Source organism: Hylobates moloch, unplaced genomic scaffold (genome assembly GCF_009828535.3).
Source record: "Hylobates moloch isolate HMO894 unplaced genomic scaffold, HMol_V3 SCAFFOLD_19, whole genome shotgun sequence".
Classification (NCBI taxonomy): Eukaryota; Metazoa; Chordata; class Mammalia; order Primates; family Hylobatidae; genus Hylobates; species Hylobates moloch.
Genome location: NW_026652294.1, coordinates 37,149,063 through 37,168,813, shown reverse-complemented (window position 1 = coordinate 37,168,813; position 19,751 = coordinate 37,149,063). Strand labels below are relative to the sequence as shown.

The 19,751-nt window shown below is 48.2% G+C and overlaps 1 protein-coding gene across 6 annotated transcripts in view; it reads right to left on the bottom strand.

The window, feature by feature from the left end:
- Positions 1-364: 364 nt before the first annotated feature.
- Positions 365-19,751, bottom strand: part of WSCD1 (WSC domain containing 1) — a 54,974-nt gene continuing 35,587 nt past the window's right edge. For 3 of the 6 annotated variants that reach the window (XM_032138371.2, XM_032138373.2, XM_058431447.1), the window contains exons 6-9: positions 14,985-15,144; positions 13,816-13,980; positions 6,577-6,777; positions 365-4,449 (exon numbers count right to left, since the gene is read on the bottom strand). In XM_032138371.2, the coding sequence (XP_031994262.1) occupies positions 4,097-4,449; positions 6,577-6,777; positions 13,816-13,980; positions 14,985-15,144 (879 nt within the window). In that variant the 3' untranslated portion in view covers positions 365-4,096. The remainder of the gene's footprint in view (positions 4,450-6,576; positions 6,778-13,815; positions 13,981-14,984; positions 15,145-19,751) is intronic. The other 3 variants (XM_058431450.1, XM_058431449.1, XM_058431448.1) reach the window with 1 other exon arrangement.

Below are 19,751 nucleotides of genomic sequence, written 5' to 3'. Positions count from 1 at the left end.
CTCTCATTTTTCAAGCAGAGATAATAAATAATAGCCACACCAAAGGGTTAAACATTAAATGAGACAACTGATGGTTTGGGCTGGACACCTTATGAATTATTGTCTATGGCTATATGGGTGACCTCACCATGTACCAACTTAAAAATGCTACTTGTCTTGGCTGACTAAGCACAGCTTTCTATTGAGCATTAGCACTCAGCTCAATTCCTGTGAAAAGTAACCTCCCAATCCTACAAGCTCAAGTTGGACTGAGTTTCAGGCTTTATCTAAATCAGCCACAGAGACAGAGAATGTCAGAGCCCCAGGGCTTTTCAATTCAACCCATTTGCACCATGTTCTGAGTTATAAGTAACAGAAATTAAACTCAACCCAACTTAAACAATAAACAGAATTTATTAGCTCATATAACAAAAGAAGTCCAGAGGTAAGGCCAATCTCAAGCAAGGCTTGATCCTGTACTAAAACAATTTCACCAAGGACTTGATTTCTTTCTGCCTCTCGACTCTCCCATCAGTGGTGTCAGCTTCACGTGATTCCTGGTCATGATCCCAAGGCCCAAGGTGGTCATCATAAAGACCCAGGAATACTACTACCTTTTTCACATTCAACAGGGGAATTAAAACAGCTTCTACCCAGCATTCCCAAAAGTCTTGAAATTCCCTCTGGCTTCATTGCCTTAACTCACAAGATCATACCTAACCCAGTCACCATAGCTGGTAAGATGGAAGGTGTCATTGGCTTAATCCAGGACATGTATTCCACCCCTGGAGAGGCTCTGGAAGATGATATGAATTCCCAAACAGAAATGGGGGGTTGCTGGGAAAGGAAATGGAGGAATGAATGTGGATGCAACCAGCAAGACCTACCATTTCCCCCATTTTATGGAAGGGAAACTGAGACTGGAGATAGGAAAAGCCTTGTCCAAGATGGCAGATAAGAGCTGGGACTACAACCTGGCCCTTCAGTCTGACGACTCTACATTATTTCCACTCTACTTTATCCCCACCTTGTTCAGACCAACTCACCCAATATTGAGTGGTGATAAATAGGAGGTCAGACGAATCAATTTCTCCCTATAGTGAAATGAACCCCTTTGGAGTCATCACATTTCAGATACCTCCAATGGGTTTCCAAACAAGTCAGCAGAAAACAAATCTGTGTCCCAAGAATTCTTGCAGTCATAACATCAACCTCAGCACTTCTCCTCTCCTCTTGGGGCCCCCTAAGAACCAAGTGGCTATTGCTACTTTTAAGAGGAGAATGCATTCTGATATGCAAACATTATCACAGATTCTTGCACTCAAAATCTAATTTCAGCTGCAAGAGACTTCATTATAAGATGTCCACATAATTAAGCAGCTTTCTTCCCAGGGTTTGGAAGCCTGTCTATTCTTCTCTCTCATTTACACTTCACTGGGATTACCAGAATGTGTTTTAGTTTTTTTAAATTACATATTTTGGTTTTTCCAAATTGATCCACAACGGGAGATGAAATCCATAAAAATTGCATGTTTTAACACAGGTTTGGGGAACTCTGCAGCCTTGCTATTAAAGTTGGAATCTGTAGACAGTCAGGGTTTCTCTGTTCTGTTCTAACCGGTTCCTGATGCATTTGCCACACTTCTGCCCTACACACAGAGCAGCTCTTATTCCCTGGCCGGTTGGGAAAGTATCCTCTTTACTGAGAAGCTAAGAGCTGTAGATGAGACCTAACTTGGAGAAAAACAAATGGACTTTCCTGCAAGCACAGACAGATCCCTGCTCCTGTTTCCGATGACACCTCCTACATAGGCAGACCTGGGATGGAGGCTGTGCGGACCACCACCAGCTGACAGGGCCTTTGCTCTTCCTTGCTCATCCAACATCTGGGAGCACCTGCCAAGTGCCAGGTGCCTTGCCGTATGGACTGACTCAAAGTAAACTGGATGGACACTAACCCCATCATTCTACTCGCCTGCACTCTTCACTAAGGTACATAGTCATCTACAAGGCCACAGGAGCTGGTGACGCTCTACCTGGAGAGAGATGACATCTCTGGGCACCTGGCAGCAGTGAATGTACCAATCCAACTACCAGGAAAAGCCTGGTGCTGTTGCTCTCCCCAGACCCCGGCTCCAGTCCCGGTCACTCCTCTCTCCACACTTTGCCCTTCCCAGCCTCCGTGGCTTCCCTGCTGCCACACCTGCCATCGCTTTCGAGGATCTAGGTTTGCTCTGGGATGAAGGTCTGCCCTGGCTACCCCGTCCAAGGCAGTGTGGAAACTCCCAAGGGGTCTCAATTGCTCCCATCAGGGGCCTTCGCAGATTGGATGCTGAAGATGTCCTGAGCCAATAAACATTTTCGAAGACCCTGGTGTTTCTAGCTTTGAGCTGAACTGAGTTGATGCTGTGGGAGCGTCAAGAACAGCTTCGCATCAGTGTGGGTTTGGGGGAATCCCAGGAAGGATTTGGAGGCCACCAGGGGCACAGACGCCCAAACCCACCCACTGGCCAAACTGAAGGTTGGAGGAAGCTTCCATTTGGGGAAGGGCAGCTCTACCGGGCCTTCCACCCCCTGCCTGTGCTCACAGCGGGTGGCTCTGGGTTCCCCATCATCAGGCTAGGAAGCAGAGGGTCAGGACATCTCAACGTCCAGCTCTCCCAGATCCCTCACCCTGCCTTCTCCTCCCAATGCAGCTTGGCTCAGGCTGAGGGGAGGTCTCCCTGACAGCTGACCCAGAGAAGGACCATGGGGCCTGGCCAGGGTTATCCTAGGCCTGCAGAAGCCACTGAGGGGCTGCCTGAGTTCAGGCCCACCCACCTTCCCCACCTCCACAGGGGCCAGCGTGCAACTGGATTGCCAGAATCCTCCCTGCATCTCGGCCACCTTGAGCATCGCTCCCGGGTTGCACTCCTACCCTCCATACTTGAACCTCCTGGCCTCCATAGCCTCACTTGTGAGCCCAAGATGTGTAGCATACGTTGACCCCCATCCCAGGCTGGCAGGGCCTGACCTAGGGGTCAGGCTGAGTACTAACTAGCTCTCATGACCCCAATGTGGGACCCCCAGAGAGAACAGGGCCCCTATGGGTGGAGCACCAGTCCCAGTGATCCCCAAGACACAGCCCTTACAATCTCCCAGTGCCGACTCCCAAGACCCATCTTGTTGGTGTACAGGTCCCCAGGGGTCCTGGGCTCCCCTGGAACTTCAGCTCCTGCCCTCTTCCCCACGCCCCCATGCTTACACCTTGCTTCTGGGGCATGACTTGAATCTCCAGCTTCCCTGAGGATAGCTGGAGGAAGAAGCCAGGCAAGGAGGCCCCACGCCCCAGAGCATGGTGTAGGAGGGGTTGAAGGGGGTGGTGGGCAGTGCACAGACTTAATGTGGCTGGTCTTGAGGTCAGTGTCTGCATTGGCTTGGGCGAGGTCGGGGGCAGTCCTCAACCCTGCCCATCGTGCAGCCAGCCCAGCCACAGAGAAAAGAGAGGCAAGGCTGCAGAGTTTGTGGTGCCCGTAGTCACACCACACACACATTTATGGGATGTCAGACACACGGCCAGGGCCGCACACCCTGGAAGCAGCGGTCTTTGTGCCCACCTCCATCCCAATGGTCCTCGCTGCTCAGAGCATAAATGCCTGCCCAGCCTGGCATCCCAGAGTCGAACACCCTGACGAGCAACTCTATGCCAGAGCTAGACACAGGAAGCCCAGGGTCTCCTGGATCCCAGGGAGGGCATGTGTATCTGTGTGAGAGAGACAGCCAGCCAGCCCCCAGGAGCACACGGTCTGGCACCTGTGCGTGCCTGCGTTTGTATCTGGGGGCACCTGGCACACCCCACGTGGGTGGCTTCGCTGCGTCAAGACGGGGCTATGAGCCTGGAGTGGTGTCTGAGTGTCTGAGGTGTGGGTTCGTGGCCAGGTATGTGTGTCCATTTGTGTTCGCCTTGTGATGTGTGTCTGTTGTGTCCAGGTCTCCTTGTGTGGGAGACAGCACCAGGGTGGGCCCCCCACCCACCGTTCGTCCCAGTGAGGCCACGGGCCTGAGCGTCAGAGTGGGGTGCGCAGCCCCGTGGTGAGATTGCGTCACTCAGCGGGGGCAGCGGCGTGGGCCAGGCCTATCATCTGGGCACATACTCCCTGGGCAGCCCCGTCCAGTTGTGGTCACGCAGGGCCTGGTCCACCGTCCGGATGTAGCCATTGATCAAGTCTTTCATCTCCGGGGTGAAGGGCTCAGGGTCGTGGGAGCGCCGGCCACGCCTCCGGAAGCTGCCCTCCTTGTTGTTCTCCACGCAGAGCAGCCGCTCCTCGCTCACAGACACGTTGAGGAAGGCCACCATCTCCCGCAACGTGGGCACCAGGCTGCGCCGCAGCTCCTCATAGTGCACCACCAGCAGCCGCTTCCCGTACTTGAGCCAGTCCAGGACGTGCGAGGACCACCACGAGGCGTAGCTGTTGACGAAGTCCGGCCACTCTAGAGTGAGGACAGGAGAGACACAGAGTCAGGGATTGGCCCTGCCAGGGCTGCCGGTCCCCAGGGGGCTGCTTGGGGGAGGGAAGCGGGCAGGGTTTTCCACTGTCCGCTGCCTAGAGTCAACCTGGCCTTCCCCATGGAGGAGGACCCTTTGGTGGCTGAGCAGTGTGTTTATGGTGGGCGGGGGCAGCTCTGGGCATCCTGGTGGGATGAGGATGCTGTGCAGGCTCCATTTCCCATCCTGGGTCCTCCTAGAAAGCTAAGTCAGCGTGGTGCCTGATGGGCTTGTGGTTTGATGTGTCTTGTGGTTTGATTGCCAGTTTGAATCTGTGAAACTGCCGGGCAGTAGGACATACAGTGAAGCCACAGACGGGGTGGCCTCGGACTTTTGCAGGTAATCTACTTTATGAGCTTTCTTTTCCAGAAAATTAAGAAATTAATTTTGTGGGAGGGGCGTGCAAGGTCCAAATATCAGAAATCATCCCAATAAGAAGTTTCCATTATTGGGCTATTAACACACCTCAAATGCCATGTGAAGCGTTTGCTTTCTCTACTCTTCACAATGACCCTAGGAGACAGGGCCTATCCTTGTTTTTAAGATGAGAAAACAGGCTCAGAAGACAAGATAAGCAGCTTTCCTGGAATTATACGGCTCATAAGAGGCAGAGGAGGCATCAGAGATCAGCCTGCCTGACTGTCGGGGGCTGTCTAGGTAGAGGATGATGGGGGAAAGGGAAGACTAGAGACTGGCAGAGGCCACCCACTGGGTGATCCAGTAACAGGTGGACAGGAGCACAAGCTGGCCTGGCCACGGGCCCTGTGACTTCTCCTCTCACCCCACTCTGCCTGGACACTGCTTTGTTTCTGACCAACTTCATTTCACATCACTTACCACCCAGACTCTATTTGTCACCACCCAAAGGCTCAGCTGTGCGTGCCTCGAGGGCAGAGACCCTGACCTCATTAGCCTGCGCTCCTGGTACCTTGCCCCATGCCTGGCACCCAGGAAGGCTTCAGCAAGTGTGAGTCAGAAGACTGATTCCATGAATAAAGCTGCAGTGGGGAACAGGCCAATCTGACCCAGAATCAGAACATCTGGATGTTGGGGCCCAGATGCTTGTATGCCCCCCAACTTCACAGAGAGTCCTAACCCACCATATCATGGTATTAGGGATGGGGGCTTTGGGAGGCGATTAGAGTCAGATGTGGTCATGAGGGTGGGGCCCTTGTGATGGAATTAGTGCCTTTATCAGAAGAGTCACCAGAGAGCTTTTGGGGACATGTGAGGACACAGTGAGAAGGCAGCTGTCTCCAAGCCTGGAAACAGGCCCTTCCCGGGAATGGAATTAGCCAGCACTTTTATCTTGGACTTCCCAGCCTCCAAGACTATGAGAAGTAAATGTCTGTTGCTTAAGCACCACCCCCTTGCCCCCTCCCCCAGTTTTGTGGTATTTTGTTATGGCAGCCAGAGCTGACTAAGACATTGGGTGTGAGTCCCAGCTCTGCTGCTCACCACCAAGGCCAAGTCCTGCAGCCATATTCTCTGGGCTCATCTGGAATGTAGGGTTGATGTGATTTCCCCACCAGACACTGTGAAGAGTCAGTACGAGGCAGCTTAGGAGGGAATTAACATGCTGAGCTCTGACCAGAGACCAGGCAGGCATATCATCTCACTGCTCCCTGAATGCCCGAGGTGCAGCTCTCATTCTATAAAGGAGGAACCTGGTGCTGAACACAGAGGAAGGTGCAAAGCAGGTCCATGTGCACCCCATGTGCTCTTCTCCCAGCCCTGCATGAGCTCCTGGGCAGAAGCAGAGATGGAAAGGGGTGCATATCACCCCACTATGCACTCATGGAGGCAGAGAAGATTCTTGGTAATCAAGCTGGCATCTAGGTAAAATGCCTTGGCCTATGGACCTCAGCAGGCATGGGGGGCAAGGGGAGGAGGTAAACTCAAGCCCAGGCACAGCAGCACTAGGTCCCTAGCAGGATGGGGTTTGAGTGCCTACCTGTGTATACTGATCCTGCATCCTGTAGTGCCTACCTGTGTATATTGATCCCGCATCCTGATGGGCAACGTACCTGTACTGACAAGCCTCCCACCCCTACCACAAGGTCCTTGATTACCTTTGCTCTTCCAGTTGCGGTCAGCTGCATACCCCAGGTGCCCGGCACATTTTCTGTTGAATTCCGCCACCAGGGACCTGTATGGGTTCCGGATTAGCAGGATGGCTGAATCAAACATCTCAATCTCCCTCCTGCCACTCTCATGGGTTTTGACACAGATGGTGCGTCGGCTCCGCCAGTGGTCCTTTTCGCCCTTGAACCCTGCAGGAAAAATGAGAGGGTCTCTGTGGAGGATGGTGCCCATGGGGCCCCCAACCATAGCAGCAGACAGGTTGGGGAAAGCTGGTATCAGGGGCATAAGAGAGGGCCCATGGAAGACACAGAGGACACTGAGAGGACCTATGGATGGTGACAGGAACGGCCTCCACAGGAGTGACCCTGTCCAAGGGAAAGTGACAGCAGGAGTTATCTAACAGTGGGGAAAGATGGCATCTGCAAGAGAAATGAGATGAGGTATTCCCTGAAGACCTCCAGGAGTCAGAGGGCAGAAGACCTGTCATTGCAGATGCACGCATATGTTTTGGGCATCTTCATAGAGATAATTTTACACAAGCATCACAAACAACCTTTGATTTAACCATAGCTGCAAACATAGCTGAATGAAGAGACTAAGGTGCAGAGTGAGCATGGGACTTGCTCAAGATCACACAACGCTGTGAAAACAGCACCAGGGCTCTCTCCACATGCCACTGTGTGTCTCTGTGAGACCCCCAGCTTCCTCTCACCTCCCCACAGTCAGGGCAGGATCCTGATTTACAGGTTCAATGGCTGTGAGCAGGTGTAGATCCACCCTCTGACCTGATGCCATGGTCCTATGACAGGGCCCAGCCTTGCCCCAGAGCAGGTCTGGTCAAGGCCTCATCCACAGTGCTTGAGCCTGGCCCTGAGGACCCAGGGTCCAGTTTCTATGAATGGAGGCTTGTTCCCATTGATCAGCCTATCGGGGGCCCTCTCTTTCCTTGGTCCCTTGCTACAGTACTGGGCACTAATGACTGACTACTGGCAGAGAAGGACAGACTCCGCCCATTCATCCAGAGTCACACATTTATCAATGAAGGTTATGATGTGCTCACTGCGTTAGACTTTATTTTGGGGACAGAAGGCTAAGACTCAGACCTTGTCTTTCAGCTTATGTTCTAGTAGAGGAAATAGCCTAAGTGCAGGCTATAGGGGCTTATGGAAACAAAGAGCAGGGGTCCCAAATCGTGGGATGTCCTAGAAGGCTTCCTGGGAAGAGGTCTCCTGAAACTAGTCTCCTCGCCACACCCAACGTAGCCCATGCACCCAGCTCTGAGACATGTTCCATAAGTGCTCGTGTGCTTATCTTGGGCTCTTTGAAACAAAATGAGTCCTACCACCTGCCCCTCTGCAGGAATGGCTGAAAAGCATTTGTATCTGCAGTGAGCACTGAGGGATGCTTTGATGCCTGGAAAATGCAAGTCTCTTTTGAATCTGGAAGTCCGGGTTTACCCATTGAAACTCAACAAGCTTCAAACTTATCTCTGCCATGGGCCAAACACCAAAAGGTCTCGCTTTGATTCATTCTGTCAAACAGCTGGAAAATGCTATGAAAGGAAGAGTCAAACTGGAATGGATAAACTTGAGATCTAGTCTTTAACAACCCTGAGACCCGGGGTGCCTTCCATACTGCCTCGGCCTCTTCCAACAACAGCTATTCTGCCTTGCAGCTCAGACCACGTTCAACCTACCACAATAGATTTGGCAGTTGGGCATTGGAGATGTCTTGTGAATTGTGCGTGTGTGTGTGTGTGCGTGTGTGTGTGTGTGTGTGCGCGCGTGTGTGTATTATCACTCTGTCAGTGCTCTGAGGCCACTGGCCACATCTAATGGTCTTGTAAGGCTCAAAGATGTGTGTGAGGTATCTCTAAAGCATTTCTGAGGCAGTGTCAACCCAACCTCTATAGCTGGCAATACCAGTCATCGGGCCACTTACCATATGTAGACCAAAACAGCCAGCTGCTTGAATAAGGTAAGGGCCTTGGAGATGAACAAGGTGGGTAACTGCAGCCTGGGCACAGTGGGTGATTCCCAGGGGACTAAGCCAGAGTAGACAGGGCCATGTGCTCATGTGGCCACTTCCTCCCTCACCTGAAGATGCCTGTAACACTCGGGGCTCCCAGGGAGGATGAGGCTGGGTTATATGGACAACTATAGCTTTTTCCCAGAACTGAGATTGTTATGAGTGATTCCAGAGCCCAATGCCAAGCTCGGAAAGTTTCTGTTTCTCTAGGATGTTACTGACAGTATCAACTTTCTTAAATCAAATTCTGGTTAAGAACTTCAGAGAAAATGGGCCAGACATGGTGGCTCATGCCTGTAATCCCAACACTTTGGGAGGGCGAGGAGGGTGGGTCACTTGAGGTCAGGAGGTTGAGACTAGCCTGGCCAACATGGTGAAACCCCTGTCTCTACTAAAATACAAAAATTAGCTGGGCGTGGTGGCAGGTGCCTGTAGTTCTAGCTACTCGGGTGGCTGAGACAGGAGAATTGCTTGAACCTGAGAGGTGGAGGTTGCAATGAGCTGAGATCGTGCCACTGCACTCCATCCTGGGTGACAGAGTGAGAGTGAGACTCTATCTCAAAAAAAAAAACAAAAGAAAAAAAAAGAAGGAAGGAAGGAAGGAAGGAATCCAGAGATTCCTTGTTGCAGTGCTTGACAACAGAGAAATACGCTTTAATACATTTTGCCAAATTTGATGCCGATGGACTTGTCTGAGGTTTTTCATTCTTAAACACAGACTTCAGCCATTTAGCTTAATTTCTCTTATTTCTCCAAGGGAAAGATTGCAAATCAAAACTCTTAAAAGATTTTTGGACATTTTTTATTACATTTTGATGAACTATTTCTTGCCTCAAAAAAGGAATGAGCAAATTAGTTTCACCCCTAATTATTGAGGGTTCTAAAAATTAAGGAAAATTCAAGAAATGTTTATAGAGAGAAAATTCAAGCTGCTAGTCTTTCCCTTTGAATCCAGAATAGGCACGATCTCATGAAGTTCCGCTCTAAGTGGAGTCCTCGGGCTGCCTTCATCAGGGTCACCTGGGAGCTTGTTAGAAATAAAAATTCCCAGGCCCCACCTCGGACTACCTGAATCAGACTGTCAGGGGTGCGGGCCAGGACCAGGTGATTCTTTTTACTTAAAAATATTTTTATTAAAAAAGAATGAGTTTATATCCTTTCCAGGGACATGCATGAAGCTGGAAGCCATCATTCTCAGCAAACTAACACAGGAACAGAAAACCAAACACCGCATGTTCTCACTCATAAGTGGGAGTTGAACAATGAGAACACATGGACACAGGGAGGGGAACATCACACACCGGGGCCTGTCGGGGGGTGGGGGACAAGGGGAGAGAGAGCATTAGGACAAATACCTAAGGCATGCGGGGCTTACAACCTAGATGATGGGTTGATAAGTGCAGCAAACCACCTTGGCACATGTATACCTATGTAACAAACCTGCACGTTCTGCACATGCATCCCAGAACTTAAAGTAAAATAAAAAATAAAAATAAATATAAATATATTTATTATTATTTTAAACTGACACATGATAAATGTACATCTTCTTTATGGGGTGCAATGTGATATTTCAATGCATGTATACAACGTTTAATAATCAAATCAAAGTAATTAGGATATCCATCACCTCAAACATTTATCATTTCTTTGAGCTGGAAATATTCAAAATCCTCTCTTCTGGCTACTTGAAAACATACAATCAATTATTGTCAACTATAGTCACCCTACAGTGCTATAAAACACTAGAACTTATTCCTCATATCTAGCTGTAATTTTGTATCCTTTAACCAACCTCTCCCTATCCTGCCCTCCCTCCTACTCTTCCCAGCCTCTAGTGACCACCGTTCTACTCTCCACATCAGTGGGAACAACTTTTTAAGCTTTGACATATGAATGAGAGCATGTGGTATTTATCTTTCTGTGCCTGGTTTATTTCACTTAACATAATGTCCCTTAGGCTCATCCATGTGGCCGTGAATTATAGCATTTAATTCTTTTTTTTTTTTTTTTACGGCTAACTAGCCATTGTGTATATGTACCACATTTTAAAAATTCACGTATCGATGGATACTAAGGTTGATTCCATACCTTGGCTATTGTGTATGGTGCTGTAATAAGCATGAGAGTACAGATATCTCTTCAACATTCTCATTTCCTTTCCCTTGAATATATACCCAGCAGTGGGATTTCTGGATCATATATATGGCAATTCTGTTTTTTTTGAGGAGCCTCCGTACTGTTTTCCATAACAGCTATACTAGTTTACATTCCCATCAATAGAGTATAAGAGTTCCCTTTTCTCCACATCCTCTCCAACACTTGTTATTTTTCATCTTTTTGATAGTAGCCATTCTAACTGGGGTGAGACGATACCTCATTGTGGTTTTGATTTGCATTTCCCTGAGAATTCGTGATATTAAGCATGTTTTCATATACTTGTTGACCATTTGTATGTCTTCTTTTGATAAATGTCTATTCATATCATCTGTCAATTTTTAAATCAGATTCTTTTGTTTTTTTGTTGTTGAGTTCCTTATATATTTTGGTTATTAATCCCTTGTTGGATGAATAGTTTGCCAATATTTTCTCTCATTCTGCAGGCTGTCTCTTCACTCTGTTGATTGTTTCCTTGGTTGTGCAGAAGTTTTTCAGTTTGACATAATCCCATTTGTCTAATTTTGCTTTTATTGTCTCTTGAGGTCCTATCGCAAAAGCAAAAACATCTTTGCCCAGACCCCGTTTTCTTCTAGCAGTTTAATAGATTTGGGTCTTACATTTAAGTCTTCATTTTGAGTTGATTTTTGCATAAGGAGAGAGATAGGGGTATAGCTTCAGTCTTCTGCATATGGTTATCCAGTCTTCCCAACACCATTTGTATAGCTTCAGTCTTCTGCATATGGTTATCCAGTCTTCCCAATACCATTTATTGAAGAGACTGTCCTTTCCCAAATGTATGTTCTTGGCATCTTTGTCAAAAATGAGTTGGCTGTAAATGCATGGATTTATTTCTGGGTTCTTTATTTTGTTCCATTGGTCTATGCGTCTGTTTTTATAGCAGTACCATGCTGTTTTTTGTTACTAAAGCTTTGTAACATATTTTTAAGTCAGTAGTGTGATGCCTCCAGCTTTGTTCTTTTTGTTCAGAATTGCCTTGGCTATTCAGGGTCTTTTGTGGTTCCATACAAATTTTAGAATTGTTTTTTTCTGTTTCTGTGAAGAATGTCATTGGTATTTTGATAAGGATTGTATTGGATCTGTTGATTGCTTTGGTAGTATGGTGATTTTCCCAATATTAATTCTTCCATTCCATAAATATGGGATGTCTTTCCATTTTTTTGTGTGTCCTCTTCAATTTCAGAAGTGTTTTATAGTTATCTTTGCAGAGGTCTTTCATCTCTTTTATTAAATTTATTCCTAGGTATTTTTTCATAGCTATTTAAATGATACTGCTTTCTTCATTTCTTTTTCAGGTAGTTCACTATTGGTATATGGAAATGCTACTGATTTTTGAATGTTGATTTTGTACCCTGTAACTTTACTGAATTCATTTATCGGTTCTAAGGGTTTCTTGGTGAAGCCTTTAGGCATTTCTCTATGTAAGATCATGCCATCTGCAAACAGGGACAGGTTGACTTCCTCCTTCCCAATTAGGATGCCCTTTGTTTCATTTTCTTGCCTAATTGCTGTACAGGACTTCCATTACTAGGCTGAATAGACATGGTGAAAGTGGGCATCCTTGTCTTGTTTCAGTTCTTAGAGAGAAGGTTTTCAACCCTTTCTTCATTTAGTATGATACTAGCTGTGGGTTTTTCACATATGGCCTTCACTGTGTTGAGGTACATTTCCTCTATACCTAATTTGTTGATTGTTTTTGCCATAAAGGGATGTTGAATTTTATCATTTATTTCTGCTCTGATCTTCATCATTTCTTTCCCTCCAGTACTTTTGGGTTTGGCTTGTTCTTGCTTTTCTAGTTCCTTGAGGTACGTCATTAGGTTGCTTATTTAAAATCTTTCTACTATTTTGATGTAGGTTTTTATTGCTATAAACTTTCGTCTTAGAACTTCTTTTGCTGTATCTCATGGGTTTTGGTATAAAATTAAAAACACAGTTGAGAGCTTTTGTAACAGACTAGATCATTAATTTCATTCATTAAAAATTCATCTTAATTATTCAGCTAACAGATTTGTTTGGTTGTTTTTATGATATCTATTTCTATCGAATTTCTCATTCGGATCATAAAATGTTTTCCTAATTTCATTGAATTGTCTATTTGTATTCTCTTGTATCATGCTGAGTTTCCTTAAAATCATTATTTTAAATTATTTTTCAGGTATTTCATACATTTCCTTTTCTTTGGGGTCTGTTATTGGAGAATTATTGTGTTTCTTTGCAGATATCATGTTTCCTTGCTTTTTTTTTTTTTTTTTGAGACGGAGTGTCACTCTGTTGCCCAGGCTGGAGTGCGGTGGTGTGATCTCGGCTCACTGCAACCTCTCCCTCCCAGTTTCAAGCAATTCTCCTGCCTCAGCCTCCTGAGTAGCTGGGATTACAGGCGCCTGCCACCACGCCCGGCTAATTTTTGTATTTTTAGTAGAAATGAGGTTTCACCGTATTGGTCAGGCTGGTCTCAAACTCCTGACCTCAGGCAATCCACCCACCTTGGCCTCCCAAAGTGCTAGGATTACAGGCGTGAGCCACTGCGTCTGGCCTCCTTGCTCTTTCATGTTTCTTGTGTGACTGCATTGACATCTGCACATCTGGTGGAACAGTCACCTCTTCCAATTTTATGGAGTAGCTTTCATAGGAAAAGACTTTTTCCAGTAGATGTATCCTATAGCGTGGGTTGGGTAGCATGCTTAGGTTTTGGTTCTGGGTGGTGGAGTAGTGTAGTCTCAGTGTAATTTCTTTGGCTGTAATCAATATCAGTGGTGTCTGCAAGTGCCTCAGTGGCCTAGATTGTGGGTGTTTGTGGATACAATGGTGCAACTTTGCTATGGATGGAGACCACCAGGCAGGCTAGTCTTCAATCCCTGAAGGGTGAGTATGGCACACAGTGGCTCCACCTACAAGTGATTCTTATGTACGCTCAAGTTTGAGATGCACTGCTCTAGTGCTCTGAGAAGCTTGGCTGGCAAGGTGACACTTTGGTCACCGGGAGCTGCCTTCCATCGTCCCCTGTAGCTTTGACTTACCTTTGTTGTAGAGGGTTCCATCAAAGTAGTAGCTCCCTGTATAGAAGCCAGTGGCGTGCTCAATGAGGTGCCGTGCCCATGTGTTCCCGGCTCCTGGGAAGCTTGACAAAGCCACAAACACTTTGGATTTGTTAGGCAGGAATCTCCTGTCTGTACAACGAGTGTCTGAAAGTCCAAAAGTCATCACGGGGTTACTCACTTCCATTATGACTCACCAATTCACCGCTAAACTCCCTTAGAGGGACTGATGAACTAAGACTCCCGTTTAATAGATGGGGCAACCAAGGCCCAAAGCAGGGAAGAGATCTTCCAACTATACCTTAGCTGCACAGGTCTGTGGCCAGTCCGAGAAAGCCCTGTGATGAGGCCTCCAATACTGCAGTGCAGGAGTAAGATGGGAATCAGACACCCTATGGACCCTCGACTCCCATTCTGTCTCTATGGCCACAGCCAAACTCTTGCTCCTGACATAGCATAGATAATTCCAGATTCTAATAGGGGAAGTGGGTGGGGATTGAGGCTAGGCTGAGCAAAGTAACACCCCCAGGTACTGCCAACAATAAACCAGAGCTGGACTAATGACAGGCAAGTCATTCGTTGTGTCTCATCCCCAGGGCTGCTATGAGGAGCACATGAAATCACCAGGGGAAAGCCCCAAAACATCCAGGGCCATGCTGGGTCACAGTAGGCACTTGATAAAGGGGGTAACATCCCTCACCACCTGCTCTTCCTTTCATCAGTACCTAAGGTCAACAGGGGCAGACCTGTTGCTCACACCAACGAGGGTTCCCAGGTCCTGGAGGCACCAGTGGCCCCTGCAGCTCCTGGGATCTCATTCTTCCCATGCCTCCCAATCCTACCACCTTTCTGTTGCTATCTCTCTAGGACCTGCCCCTCTCTGCTCATCCTCTTACCATTGTCATCCCCAGAGAGACTTAGATAAAGGGTCCAGTGTTTTTTAAAGTGAGTCCAGGATTCAGCCTCTGTGGAGGGTGGAAACCTGACCCTCCCCATTATCTCCACCACCCATCAAGATGCCAAGACCTTTACACAGACACCTGCCATACCTCATAACTGCATGCTTGGCCATGACTGGCATCTCCAAACCCTGGAAGCTCTCCCTAGCCCCCAGACCAAATGCCACTACCAGTCGGGGATGCAGAACCCACCTTGCACAGGTGTCTGGTAGACCTCACAGTATTCTGCCAGCCTCTGTGCCTCAGGGTCCTGGCCACATAGTGAGCTGTCCATGGCATCACGCAGGTTGAACTGGGGGGTAGGGTAAGCACAGTAGCATTCCCAGCCCCTGAGAATGGCCAAGGGGAACTCCTGCCAGGGAACAAGAAGAAGAGAAGCACATTGAGTGAATTTGAGGGTCATGCTTCCCAGCGCTCAGGAATGGGATGAACGTGGATGATGTATTGCCAGCTGTATGGAATCCACAGGATGACCACCATCCTTCCACCACTGTGCTCTGTGCCAATTCCAGGGGAGACAAAGCTCAACAAGATGTGAGCTTCCAGTAGCTCAAGTAGCCCTTGTTATTATAAGCACAGCCCTACTTGGTTGGTTCCTTGACAAGTCAACAGTATGAGCAGCAATATGACTGAGGGATGAGTGACGTGCAGAAAGCAGGGGGCAGAGGCTGGAATCATGTTTTTGAGATTCCCAGGCATTTGTCAGGAGTGCCAGGGATAGAAACGGCACTCTGGGCAGGGGCATCCATATGAGTGGATGTCTGCATGGCACAGAGCAGGGCAGATCAGCTGACACAGGGCAGCCCCAAGGATCCACGTGTCACACCACTAATGAACAGACCTCAAGCCCTGAGAAAGGACTGAGATTTGATTCCCTCTGGCCCTCCTTGGCCAGCCACCTCCCTGGAAAGAGACCAAAACCAACTCTCATGCCAGATGTCCCACTGCAGGATGGAGAGATTCTCATACAGTCATCTTTCCAAAGATGGAAGGGGTGGAGAAGAACAGACTTTGTTCTCACCCAAGATGCTCAGCCCAAGGAGGATTCTTCAAAATGGAGGGGGGCCCTGTCAGGGGTAGGAGAGAGGAGTCGTCTCACTCTGTGGGCCAGCCCAGCTCCCAGCAGTCTCTTAAGTGGGTCTTTGTTCCCCTTTGGGGAGGCTGCACCACACATTGAAGACAGCTGGCATCCTGAAGGTGTGAAAGTGAATTCTAGCTCACTTGCTAGGCACCCTTGAGCAAGGTGCCTAACTTCTTTGAATTTCATCACTGAAAAAAGTAATAAAATCTGCCTTGTAGGTTTATGGTGAGGGCTAAATGAGACAGGTCCAAAGTGCCCAGCACTGGGCCTGGCATGCTATATTTCCAAGAAGGAAGAGGTCATTCTCGACCTCCCTAACCCTCTGGGCATCAGCTGTGTCTTGCTCAAAAATGTATCCACCCACCTCTCCCACATGTACGGGAGAGTCCTCACTCTGCCCCAGGCACTAGCCCCTTTTCATCTCTTCCCTCTCTGCATCCTACAGTTGGGAGATGCTAGGACTTTTGGAGCGTAGAGAGATGAGAGAGTAATCTGTGAGTGTGTGTGCCAGGGAGGGAGGCAGTGGGTGGAGAAAACTTCTCACTGCTAAGGGAAACACTGCACAAACCTTTTTATTTTTTGCTCACAGCAAAAATCTCATAAATAAATAAGAAAAAGAAAATCAATAGCATTTTCTGAGCATGGCTGGGTAAAGCTGAGGATTTGGGCACTCATAAAAGACAACAGCCTGTGTCCCATGCAAGCGAAGATGACACAGGGCCTGGGGCATTGGCGGGAGGGCAGGTATCTCTGGAGGGAGTCGGGGGGGATGCTGCTGGAGGTTGCCCCCCACTGTCAGGCTGTTCTTGTCAGTACAGGCCGCATGCTCTTCTAGGTGCCAAGCAGCCCCCAGGAAAGCCTCTCCCTGCTCTCCTCGTCCTTCTTCAAGCTGAGGAGGCACCTGTGCTGTAAATAAGTGCATGATAGGCTATTGAGCCTCGGTGGTACGTCCAACTAGACCCATCCTCATGGCCCCTACACCACTCTTCTATGGGAAGTGAGAGCTGGGGCCTGACCCTCAATCTCAACACCACTGGCTTTTCCAGAAGCAAGTTTCCCCGGTCATGTGAATTCATGAAAGGCAACTTTAAGAATTGCCACCTCCAGCCTCTACAGCTTCATCCACCGTCTATCACAAAACACTCCTCCCACCTCATTCCACACCAACACCTTCATCACAGGGAGCAGCAGAAACAAGCAGCCCAGGCGTCCACGGCACACGGCGGCCCGTCTGTGTCTCAGGTACCTCTGTCCGTGCTGGCTGCTATGGGCTGAACTGTGTCCCCCAAATTCATATCTTGAAGTCCTAACCCCAGGGCCTTAGAATGGGACCTTATTTGGATATAGGATCTTTCTTTTTTCTCTTCTTTTTGAGACAGTCTCACTCTGTCACACAGACTGGAGTCCTGTGGCAGGATCTCGGCTCACTGCATCCTGTGCCTCCCGGGTTCAAGCGATTGTCCTACCTCAGCCTCCCGAATAGCCAGGATTACAGGTATCTGCCACCATGCCTGGCTACTTTTTGTATTTTTAGTAGAGATAGGGTTTCACCATGTTGGCCAGTCTGGTCTTGAACTCCTGACCTCAGGTGATCTGCCCGCCTCGGCCTCCCAAAGTGCTGGGATTACAGAGATAATTAAGTTCAAATGAGGCCATCAGGGTAGGCCCTAATCTAATATGACAAAGGTCCTTACGAGAAGAGGAGGTTAGGATACAGCCAACACACAGACCAAGGGACAAGCACGCAAGGACATAGTAAGAAGGCTGCTGTCTGCAAGCCAAGCGGGGAGGCCTCGGAAGAAACCAACCCTGCTGAGACCTTGATCTCAGTCTTTCAGCTTCCAGAATGAGAAAATAAATGTCTGTTGTTTACACTACCCAGTCTGTGGCACTCCGTCATAGCAGCCAAGTTGATGAATGCAGTGGCTTCCTTGCTGTTCCCTGACTTCTCCACTCATGATCCCACCTCAGGGCCTTTGCACTTGCTGTTCCCCCTGCCAGGAATGCCCTTCACCCAGATACCCTCATAGCTCTCTCCCTCACTTTCTTCAAGTCATCTTCTCCATGGGGCCTTCCCTGGCCACCCCCTTTTCAAGTTGCAAACTCTTCCCACCATCACCAACACATCCTATTCCCTCACCATGCTTTACAGTTTTGTGTAATAACCTATCTGATGACATGCTCTGATCCCAGGTGTACCATTCAATCAAGACAGGCAGCACATCCGTGACACCAGAGGCCCCTCTCCCCATTCAACATCCTCCTTCCCTCCCCAGAGCAACCACCTTTCAGATTTCTATCGCCATGGATTCGTTTTATCTATACTAGAAAGTCATATAAATAGAATCACCCAGCACATGTTTTTGTGTGCCTGGCTTCTTTCATTCAGAAAAATATTTGTCAAATCCATTCATGTTGTTATCTGTGTCTGTGGATCATTCCTTTTCATTGCTGCGTAGTATTCCATCCAAGGATGCACTGGTTTGTTGATTCATCCACTTGTGGATTGACATCTGGGCTGTTCCCGGTTTTTAGCTATTGGGAATAATGGTCCTCTGAACATTCTTGTGCAAGCCTTTTAGTCCAAAAAAGTTTGCATTTCTCATGGGTAAACACCTATGATTCCTACTTCCTTTTCCTCCATGACGTGGATCACCATACAACATACTATATAATTTACTTATTTACCTGGTTTGTTGTCTGCCTCTTTCCACAAGAACATAAGCAGGGTTGTTGTGTTTTTCGTGTGCTTTGTTATATTTTCAGAATCTAGAAAAGTGCCTTGCACATGGCAGATGCTCAATAAATGTTAGATGAATGAAGAAATGACTGGATGGGTGAATGAATGAAGAAACAAATGAATGTCCCTTCCAAATCCCAACCGCACCAGAAGCTGCTGGAAACTAACTTGGGTCTGATTTTTCTGCTGGTCATTGGGTTAACTGCACCACAGGCATGAGAGAGAAGAAAGCCCGTTATCTCTAAGCAAATCTTCCCCACAATAGAAGGCCCAGAGGGGGCTCTGCTGTCCTGGGATTCCTGTTCCAAGGAAAAAAAATTCACCAGCATGGTAAATCTACTCAAGGCACGCTGGTTCCGTCTCCCTTCCCAGTGGTAACAGCCCCGCTGAAGTTGATGCCTCACAATCTTATATCCCAGGACTGGAGAATGGGCTGCCCCCAGCAGTGACCCGAACCTTTTTGCTTCCTTGAGTGGATTAAACTGTCAAGTTTCCGGGTGTTTGCAGAGCGACAGGAGAGCTGCAGACAGTAATGTGGTTTTATCTACAACATCACCGCTTCAGCGACATCACTGGATTCTGAAAACACAGAACAATTTTCAGCCCCTTGGGGATTTCTAGGACATGATTTCCATAAAAATTAAATATTGATGAATCTTATCTCTCTGCCAACTTCCCTGCTCCCCACACCCTACCCTATGCTTCAGTGAGAGAGAGAAAGGGCGCTTCAGTGAGAGAAAGAAGAGGAAAAAAGGGTCCAAGAATGCAAGGCAGCAAAAGAAAGTGAGAAGATAGATTTGGGATGTTTCAATCAGATAGGTGAGGGGTTAAGGAAAGAGCTGGCTCAGCCTGTGTCCGAGGGCAGAAAGATACACATCCTCATCCTGATCCTGCATCTACAGCCTGCCTGGCTCGGTCTGGGTGCAGGGCTAGTGTGGGCTGGGCTGAGGTATGGGTGGGCATTCAGCCTAGAGCAGGGTCATGACTCAGCAAGGGCAGGGCTCTGGGGCTGGTGGGGATCCACATGCGGGAGGCTTGGTCTGTGGCCACTAGGTCAAGGAGTGAACATTCTTCCAGGTAAGGGGCAAGGTCCCAGGCGGGACCTCTGTAACAAACCAGCCCCTCTCGGCATCATCTC